Source organism: Salmo salar, chromosome 26 (genome assembly GCF_965601325.2).
Source record: "Salmo salar chromosome 26, fSalSal1, whole genome shotgun sequence".
Classification (NCBI taxonomy): Eukaryota; Metazoa; Chordata; class Actinopteri; order Salmoniformes; family Salmonidae; genus Salmo; species Salmo salar.
Genome location: NC_138316.1, coordinates 48789176 through 48800000, shown reverse-complemented (window position 1 = coordinate 48800000; position 10825 = coordinate 48789176). Strand labels below are relative to the sequence as shown.

At 38.8% G+C, this 10825-nt stretch overlaps 1 protein-coding gene across 1 annotated transcript in view; it reads right to left on the bottom strand.

Annotated features, from left to right (window-relative positions):
- The window catches only part of LOC145864303 (otogelin-like), a 194394-nt gene that overhangs the window by 47209 nt on the left and 136360 nt on the right, over window positions 1-10825 (bottom strand). The window contains exons 5-7 of the mRNA XM_082969904.1: window positions 1492-1570; window positions 1061-1186; window positions 311-419 (exon numbers count right to left, since the gene is read on the bottom strand). Of these exons, the coding sequence (XP_082826030.1) occupies window positions 311-419; window positions 1061-1186; window positions 1492-1570 (314 nt within the window). The remainder of the gene's footprint in view (window positions 1-310; window positions 420-1060; window positions 1187-1491; window positions 1571-10825) is intronic.

Sequence of the window (10825 nt, the reverse complement as noted above, 5' to 3'; positions counted from 1 at the left end):
AGAGATCCTAGAGAGATGAGATCATAGAGAGATGAGATGATAGAGAGATGATAGAGAGATGAGATGATAGACAGATGATAGAGAGATGAGATCATAGAGAGATGAGATCATAGAGAGATGAGATCATAGAGAGATGATAGAGAGATGATAGAGAGATCATAGAGAGATGAGATGATAGACAGATGATAGAGAGATGAGATGATAGAGAGATGAGATCATAGAGAGATGATAGAGAGATGATAGAGAGATCATAGAGAGATGAGATCATAGAGAGATGATAGAGAGATGAGATGATAGAGAGATGTCCTACCAGTTGTTACACTCCTCCTGAACGGTCTGTCCGGAGGGGTAGACCATGCCATGGTATTCACAGGGACAGTCTGAGGCCTTCACACAACTTCCCTCCTCATAGATCAGGTCTGGGAGAGAGACATTCAGACAGAGAGAGGAATAGGAGACAGACAGAGAATTCAGTTGGTCTAGACATTGAGAGATGGGTTGGAATATGGGTCTCTAATATGTCTAATTCAGGGAGAGAGGATATGGGGAGAGTGTGGAAGAAAGATGGTTTGTAAAGTGTTAATAAGTAGATTTTACACCTGAAGAACTAATGTTTTAACTCATTAATTGAAATTAACCAATTAGTTATAACTGTTTATTAATGATTCAGAAACTATCTACAAACAAAATTACTAACGGTATAAAAACTACTTCTAAACTCTTTCCAACCCCTTTATAAAGTATTCAAAATGCAAAAAAAAGAGTGAGCGCTGCTTTGGAATCACGTATGAAGACAAAGAGAGGTGCTCATAGGAGAACGGGGAATAACAAACAAACTAAGTTGCAGCTGTGTAAAAGCATCATACTTCAAAAACAAACTGAAGTACTGTCTCGTGGAAAAGTTTAAAAGCCTTTATTTTAGCGGCTATTCCATATTCTAAAATAAAAATGAACAAACGTGCTGGGCTCACAGGCCTTCTTCATGTCGCAGTAACTTTAATGTAAAGTATTACAAAGTAAAAACAGTAACAGTAATCAACAACATGACCATAAATCTCACCATCAGGGCAGTAGCATCCGTCTAGACACTGCAGCTTGTTGTCGATACACATTCTGTCCACGTTACAGGACACAGGGCAGCAGGTGATGCACTCCTTATACTGCAGACCTGGAGGACACGGCATCGCTGAGGAACACAGGAAGTGACACCGTGAGACAGGATGTAACATCACAAGACAGGAAGTGACATTGCGGGACATGAAGTGACATCACGAGACGGGAAGTAACGTTAAAAATGTTTGACATTAAATTTGTCTTGGGGTTTGTTTCGTGTAACTACTTACCATGTGTGACTTGAAGGAATATTTTTTTTTTTGGGGGGGGGGGGCGGCAACAAGCCAACTGAAACAACACTTATTTATTTACACTAAAACTAACTACAGTGGATCCTGCATGCGGGTATGGGTAATTAACGGTATGAAGAGTACCTACCACACTGTGGTATGTGAGTCCTCCAGTCCTTCAGTGGGTGGTCGGCGTGGGCACAGGCCCGGGCATACTCCGTGAACACCTGGCATACCACATCACCGTTGGGACCCGACCTTCATTCAGGGCGAGATAAAAACAGAATACAACTCTTTCACTGAACAGAAGCCAAAGATAGGAGGCAGGAAGAAGGGATGTTCCCTAACGTTTAGAAGCATCCACAATGTTGTTTTCATCACGTACAAAAGTAATTATACAAATGTTCCTAGTTGGAGAATTTGTAGACTAGTTATTACTGACAGACAGGTCGTTGTAGACTAGTTATTACTAACAGACAGGTCGTTGTAGACTAGTTATTACTAACAGACAGGTCGTTGTAGACTAGTTATTACTGACAGACAGGTCGTTGTAGACTAGTTATTACTAACAGACAGAGGTCGTTGTAGACTAGTTATTACTAACAGACAGAGGTCGTTGTAGACTAGTTATTACTAACAGACAGGTCGTTGTAGACTAGTTATACTAACAGACAGAGGTCGTTGTAGTCTAGTTATTACTAACAGACAGGTCGTTGTAGACTAGTTATTACTGACAGACAGGTCGTTGTAGACTAGTTATTACTGACAGACAGGTCGTTGTAGACTAGTTATTACTAACAGACAGGTCGTTGTAGACTAGTTATTACTAACAGACAGAGTTCGTTGTAGACTAGTTATTACTAACAGACAGGTCGTTGTAGACTAGTTATACTAACAGACAGAGGTCGTTGTAGACTAGTTATTACTAACAGACAGGTCGTTGTAGACTAGTTATTACTAACAGACAGGTCGTTGTAGACTAGTTATTACTAACAGACAGAGGTCGTTGTAGACTAGTTATTACTGACAGACAGGTCGTTGTAGACTAGTTATTACTAACAGACAGGTCGTTGTAGACTAGTTAGTACTGACAGACAGGTCGTTGTAGACTAGTTATTACTAACAGACAGGTCGTTGTAGACTAGTTATTACTAACAGACAGGTCGTTGTAGACTAGTTATTACTAACAGACAGAGGTCGTTGTAGACTAGTTATTACAGACAGACAGAGGTCGTTGTAGACTAGTTATTACTAACAGACAGGTCGTTGTAGACTAGTTATTACTAACAGACAGGTCGTTGTAGACTAGTTATTACTAACAGACAGGTCGTTGTAGACTAGTTATTACTAACAGACAGGTCGTTGTAGACTAGTTATTACTAACAGACAGAGGTCGTTGTAGACTAGTTATTACTAACAGACAGGTCGTTGTAGACTAGTTAATACTAACAGACAGGTCGTTGTAGACTAGTTATTACTGACAGACAGGTCGTTGTAGACTAGTTATTACTAACAGACAGGTCGTTGTAGACTATTTATTACTAACAGACAGAGGTCGTTGTAGACTAGTTATTACTAACAGACAGGTCGTTGTAGACTAGTTATTACTAACAGACAGAGGTCGTTGTAGACTAGTTATTACTAACAGACAGGTCGTTGTAGACTAGTTATTACTAACAGACAGGTCGTTGTAGACTAGTTATTACTAACAGACAGAGGTCGTTGTAGACTAGTTATTACTGACAGACAGGTTGTTGTAGACTAGTTATTACTAACAGACAGGTCGTTGTAGACTAGTTAGTACTGACAGACAGGTCGTTGTAGACTAGTTATTACTAACAGACAGGTCGTTGTAGACTAGTTATTACTAACAGACAGGTCGTTGTAGACTAGTTATTACTGACAGACAGAGGTCGTTGTAGACTAGTTATTACTAACAGACAGAGGTCGTTGTAGACTAGTTATTACTAACAGACAGGTCGTTGTAGACTAGTTATTACTAACAGACAGGTCGTTGTAGACTAGTTATTACTAACAGACAGAGGTCGTTGTAGACTAGTTAGTACTAACAGACAGGTCGTTGTAGACTAGTTATTACTGAGCAGACAGGTCGTTGTAGACTAGTTATTACTAACAGACAGAGGTCGTTGTAGACTAGTTATTACTGACAGACAGAGGTCGTTGTAGACTAGTTATTACTGACAGACAGAGGTCGTTGTAGACTAGTTATTACTAACAGACAGGTCGTTGTAGACTAGTTATTACTAACAGACAGGTCGTTGTAGACTAGTTATTACTAACAGACAGGTCGTTGTAGACTAGTTATTACTAACAGACAGGTCGTTGTAGACTAGTTATTACTAACAGACTAGGTTGTTGTAGACTAGTTATTACTAACAGATAGGTCGTTGTAGACTAGTTATTACTAACAGACAGGTCGTTGTAGACTAGTTATTACTGAAAGACAGGTCGTTGTTGACTAGTTATTACTAACAGACAGGTCGTTGTAGACTAGTTATTACTGACAGACAGGTCGTTGTAGACTAGTTATTACTAACAGACAGGTCGTTGTAGACTAGTTATTACTAACAGACAGGTCGTTGTAGACTAGTTATTACTAACAGACAGGTCGTTGTAGACTAGTTATTACTAACAGACAGAGGTCGTTGTAGACTAGTTATTACTGACAGACAGAGGTCGTTGTAGACTAGTTATTACTAACAGACAGAGGTCGTTGTAGACTAGTTATTACTAACAGACAGGACGTTGTAGACTAGTTATTACTAACAGACAGGTCGTTGTAGACTAGTTATTACTAACAGACAGAGGTCGTTGTAGACTAGTTAGTACTAACAGACAGGTCGTTGTAGACTAGTTATTACTGACAGACAGGTCGTTGTAGACTAGTTATTACTAACAGACAGAGGTCGTTGTAGACTAGTTATTACTGACAGACAGAGGTCGTTGTAGACTAGTTATTACTGACAGACAGAGGTCGTTGTAGACTAGTTATTACTAACAGACAGGTCGTTGTAGACTAGTTATTACTAACAGATAGGTCGTTGTAGACTAGTTATTACTAACAGACAGGTCGTTGTAGACTAGTTATTACTAACAGACAGGTCGTTGTAGACTAGTTATTACTGACAGACAGGTCGTTGTAGACTAGTTATTACTAACAGACAGGTCGTTTTAGACTAGTTATTACTAACAGACAGAGGTCGTTGTAGACTAGTTATTACTGACAGACAGAGGTCGTTGTAGACTAGTTATTACTAACAGACAGGTCGTTGTAGACTAGTTATTACTAACAGACAGGTCGTTGTAGACTAGTTATTACTAACAGACAGGCCGTTGTAGACTAGTTAGTACTTACAGACAGGTCGTTGTAGACTAGTTATTACTAACAGACAGGCCGTTGTAGACTAGTTATTACTGACAGACAGGTCGTTGTAGACTAGTTATTACTAACAGACAGAGGTCGTTGTAGACTAGTTATTACTAACAGACAGGCCGTTGTAGACTAGTTATTACTAACAGACAGGTCGTTGTAGACTAGTTATTACTAATAGACAGGTCGTTGTAGACTAGTTATTACTAACAGACAGGTCGTTGTAGACTAGTTATTACTAACAGACAGGTCGTTGAAGACTAGTTATTACTAACAGACAGATGTCGTTGTAGACTAGTTATTACTAACAGACAGGTCGTTGTAGACTAGTTATTACTAACAGACAGGTCGTTGTAGACTAGTTATTACTAACAGACAGAGGTCGTTGTAGACTAGTTATTACTAACAGACAGGTCGTTGTAGACTAGTTATTACTGACAGACAGGTCGTTGTAGACTAGTTATTACTAACAGACAGGTCGTTGTAGACTAGTTATTACTAACAGACAGGTCGTTGTAGACTAGTTATTACTAACAGACAGAGGTCGTTGTAGACTAGTTATTACTGACAGACAGGTCGTTGTAGACTAGTTATTACTAACAGACAGGTCGTTGTAGACTAGTTAGTACTGACAGACAGGTCGTTGTAGACTAGTTATTACTAACAGACAGGTCGTTGTAGACTAGTTATTACTAACAGACAGGTCGTTGTAGACTAGTTATTACTAACAGACAGAGGTCGTTGTAGACTAGTTATTACTGACAGACAGAGGTCGTTGTAGACTAGTTATTACTAACAGACAGAGGTCGTTGTAGACTAGTTATTACTAACAGACAGGTCCGTTGTAGACTAGTTATTACTAACAGACAGGTCGTTGTAGACTAGTTATTACTAACAGACAGAGGTCGTTGTAGACTAGTTAGTACTAACAGACAGGTCGTTGTAGACTAGTTATTACTGACAGACAGGTCGTTGTAGACTAGTTATTACTAACAGACAGGTCGTTGTAGACTAGTTAATACTAACAGACAGGTCGTTGTAGACTAGTTATTACTAACAGACAGGTCGTTGTAGACTAGTTATTACTAACAGACAGAGGTCGTTGTAGACTAGTTATTACTAACAGACAGAGGTCGTTGTAGACTAGTTATTACTAACAGACAGAGGTCGTTGTAGACTAGTTATTACTAACAGACAGGTCGTTGTAGACTAGTTATTACTAACAGACAGGTCGTTGTAGACTAGTTATTACTAACAGACAGGTCGTTGTAGACTAGTTATTACTAACAGAAGGTCGTTGTAGACTAGTTATTACTGACAGACAGGTCGTTGTAGACTAGTTATTACTAACAGACAGGTCGTTGTAGACTAGTTATTACTGACAGACAGGTCGTTGTAGACTAGTTATTACTAACAGACAGGTCGTTGTAGACTAGTTATTACTAACAGACAGGTCGTTGTAGACTAGTTATTACTAACAGACAGAGGTCGTTGTAGACTAGTTATTACTGACAGACAGAGGTCGTTGTAGACTAGTTATTACTAACAGACAGAGGTCGTTGTAGACTAGTTATTACTAACAGACAGGTCGTTGTAGACTAGTTATTACTAACAGACAGGTCGTTGTAGACTAGTTATTACTAACAGACAGAGGTCGTTGTAGACTAGTTAGTACTAACAGACAGGTCGTTGTAGACTAGTTATTACTGAGAGACAGGTCGTTGTAGACTAGTTATTACTGACAGACAGGTCGTTGTTGACTAGTTATTACTAACAGACAGGTCGTTGTAGACTAGTTATTACTAACAGACAGGTCGTTGTAGACTAGTTATTACTAACAGACAGGTCGTTGTAGACTAGTTATTACTAACAGACAGGTCGTTGTAGACTAGTTATTACTAACAGACAGGTCGTTGTAGACTAGTTATTACTAACAGACAGGTCGTTGTAGACTAGTTATTACTAACAGACAGGTCGTTGTAGACTAGTTATTACTAACAGACAGGTCGTTGTAGACTAGTTATTACTAACAGACAGGTCGTTGTAGACTAGTTATTACTAACAGACAGGTCGTTGTAGACTAGTTATTACTGACAGACAGGTCGTTGTAGACTAGTTATTACTAACAGACAGGTCGTTGTAGACTAGTTAGTACTGACAGACAGGTCGTTGTAGACTAGTTATTACTAACAGACAGGTCGTTGTAGACTAGTTATTACTAACAGACAGGTCGTTGTAGACTAGTTATTACTAACAGACAGAGGTCGTTGTAGACTAGTTATTACTAACAGACAGAGGTCGTTGTAGACTAGTTATTACTGACAGACAGAGGTCGTTGTAGACTAGTTATTACTAACAGACAGGTCGTTGTAGACTAGTTATTACTAACAGACAGGTCGTTGTAGACTAGTTATTACTAACAGACAGAGGTCATTGTAGACTAGTTAGTACTAACAGACAGGTCGTTGTAGACTAGTTATTACTGACAGACAGGTCGTTGTAGACTAGTTATTACTAACAGACAGGTCGTTGTAGACTAGTTAATACTAACAGACAGGTCGTTGTAGACTAGTTATTACTAACAGACAGGTCGTTGTAGACTAGTTAATACTAACAGACAGGTCGTTGTAGACTAGTTAATACTAACAGACAGGTCGTTGTAGACTAGTTAATACTAACAGACAGGTCGTTGTAGACTAGTTATTACTAACAGACAGGTCGTTGTAGACTAGTTATTACTAACAGACAGAGGTCGTTGTAGACTAGTTATTACTAACAGACAGGTCGTTGTAGACTAGTTATTACTAACAGACAGGTCGTTGTAGACTAGTTATTACTAACAGACAGAGGTCGTTGTAGACTAGTTATTACTAACAGACAGAGGTCGTTGTAGACTAGTTATTACTAACAGACAGGTCGTTGTAGACTAGTTATTACTAACAGACAGGTCGTTGTAGACTAGTTATTACTGACAGACAGAGGTCGTTGTAGACTAGTTATTACTGACAGACAGAGGTCGTTGTAGACTAGTTATTACTAACAGACAGGTCGTTGTAGACTAGTTATTACTAACAGACAGGTCGTTGTAGACTAGTTATTACTAACAGACAGAGGTCATTGTAGACTAGTTAGTACTAACAGACAGGTCGTTGTAGACTAGTTATTACTGACAGACAGGTCGTTGTAGACTAGTTATTACTAACAGACAGGTCGTTGTAGACTAGTTATTACTAACAGACAGGTCGTTGTAGACTAGTTATTACTAACAGACAGGTCGTTGTAGACTAGTTATTACTAACAGACAGGTCGTTGTAGACTAGTTATTACTAACAGACAGGTCGTTGTAGACTAGTTATTACTAACAGACAGGTCGTTGTAGACTAGTTATTACTAACAGACAGGTCGTTGTAGACTAGTTATTACTAACAGACAGAGGTCGTTGTAGACTAGTTATTACTAACAGACAGGTCGTTGTAGACTAGTTATTACTAACAGACAGGTCGTTGTAGACTAGTTATTACTAACAGACAGAGGTCGTTGTAGACTAGTTATTACTAACAGACAGAGGTCGTTGTAGACTAGTTATTACTGACAGACAGAGGTCGTTGTAGACTAGTTATTACTAACAGACAGGTCGTTGTAGACTAGTTATTACTAACAGACAGGTCGTTGTAGACTAGTTATTACTAACAGACAGGTCGTTGTAGACTAGTTATTACTAACAGACAGGTCGTTGTAGACTAGTTATTACTAACAGATAGGTCGTTGTAGACTAGTTATTACTAACAGATAGTAATAACTAGTCTACAACGACCTATCTGTTAGTAATAACTAGTCTACAACGACCTAACAGACAGGTCGTTGTAGACTAGTTATTACTGACAGACAGGTCGTTGTTGACTAGTTATTACTAACAAACAGGTCGTTGTAGACTAGTTATTACTGACAGACAGGTCGTTGTAGACTAGTTATTACTAACAGACAGGTCGTTGTAGACTAGTTAATACTAACAGACAGGTCGTTGTAGACTAGTTATTACTAACAGACAGGTCGTTGTAGACTAGTTATTACTAACAGACAGGTCGTTGTAGACTAGTTATTACTAACAGACAGGTCGTTGTAGACTAGTTATTACTAACAGACAGGTCGTTGTAGACTAGTTATTACTAACAGACAGAGGTCGTTGTAGACTAGTTATTACTAACAGACAGGTCGTTGTAGACTAGTTATTACTAACAGACAGGTCGTTGTAGACTAGTTAGTACTGACAGACAGGGTCGTTGTAGACTAGTTAGTACTGACAGACAGGTCGTTGTAGACTAGTTATTACTAACAGACAGGTCGTTGTAGACTAGTTATTACTAACAGACAGGTCGTTGTAGACTAGTTATTACTAACAGACAGAGGTCGTTGTAGACTAGTTATTACTGACAGACAGAGGTCGTTGTAGACTAGTTATTACTAACAGACAGGTCGTTGTAGACTAGTTATTACTAACAGACAGGTCGTTGTAGACTAGTTATTACTAACAGACAGAGGTCGTTGTAGACTAGTTATTACTAACAGACAGGTCGTTGTAGACTAGTTATTACTAACAGACAGAGGTCGTTGTAGACTAGTTATTACTAACAGACAGGTCGTTGTAGACTAGTTATTACTGACAGACAGGTCGTTGTAGACTAGTTATTACTAACAGACAGGTCGTTGTAGACTAGTTATTACTAACAGACAGGTCGTTGTAGACTAGTTATTACTAACAGACAGAGTTCGTTGTAGACTAGTTATTACTAACAGACAGGTCGTTGTAGACTAGTTATTACTAACAGACAGAGGTCGTTGTAGACTAGTTATTACTAACAGACAGGTCGTTGTAGACTAGTTATTACTAACAGACAGGTCGTTGTAGACTAGTTATTACTAACAGACAGGTCGTTGTAGACTAGTTATTACTAACAGAGGTCGTTGTAGACTAGTTATTACTGACAGACAGGTTGTTGTAGACTAGTTATTACTAACAGACAGGTCGTTGTAGACTAGTTAGTACTGACAGACAGGTCGTTGTAGACTAGTTATTACTAACAGACAGGTCGTTGTAGACTAGTTATTACTAACAGACAGGTCGTTGTAGACTAGTTATTACTAACAGACAGAGGTCGTTGTAGACTAGTTATTACTGACAGACAGAGGTCGTTGTAGACTAGTTATTACTAACAGACAGGTCGTTGTAGACTAGTTATTACTAACAGACAGGTCGTTGTAGACTAGTTATTACTGACAGACAGGTCGTTGTAGACTAGTTATTACTAACAGACAGAGGTCGTTGTAGACTAGTTATTACTAACAGACAGAGGTCGTTGTAGACTAGTTATTACTAACAGACAGGTCGTTGTAGACTAGTTATACTAACAGACAGAGGTCGTTGTAGTCTAGTTATTACTAACAGACAGGTTGTTGTAGACTAGTTATTACTGACAGACAGGTCGTTGTAGACTAGTTATTACTGACAGACAGGTCGTTGTAGACTAGTTATTACTAACAGACAGGTCGTTGTAGACTAGTTATTACTAACAGACAGAGTTCGTTGTAGACTAGTTATTACTAACAGACAGGTCGTTGTAGACTAGTTATACTAACAGACAGAGGTCGTTGTAGACTAGTTATTACTAACAGACAGGTCGTTGTAGACTAGTTATTACTAACAGACAGGTCGTTGTAGACTAGTTATTACTAACAGACAGGTCGTTGTAGACTAGTTATTACTAACAGACAGAGGTCGTTGTAGACTAGTTATTACTGACAGACAGGTTGTTGTAGACTAGTTATTACTAACAGACAGGTCGTTGTAGACTAGTTAGTACTGACAGACAGGTCGTTGTAGACTAGTTATTACTAACAGACAGGTCGTTGTAGACTAGTTATTACTAACAGACAGGTCGTTGTAGACTAGTTATTACTAACAGACAGAGGTCGTTGTAGACTAGTTATTACTGACAGACAGAGGTCGTTGTAGACTAGTTATTACTAACAGACAGAGGTCGTTGTAGACTAGTTATTACTAACAGACAGGTCGTTGTAGACTAGTTATTACTAA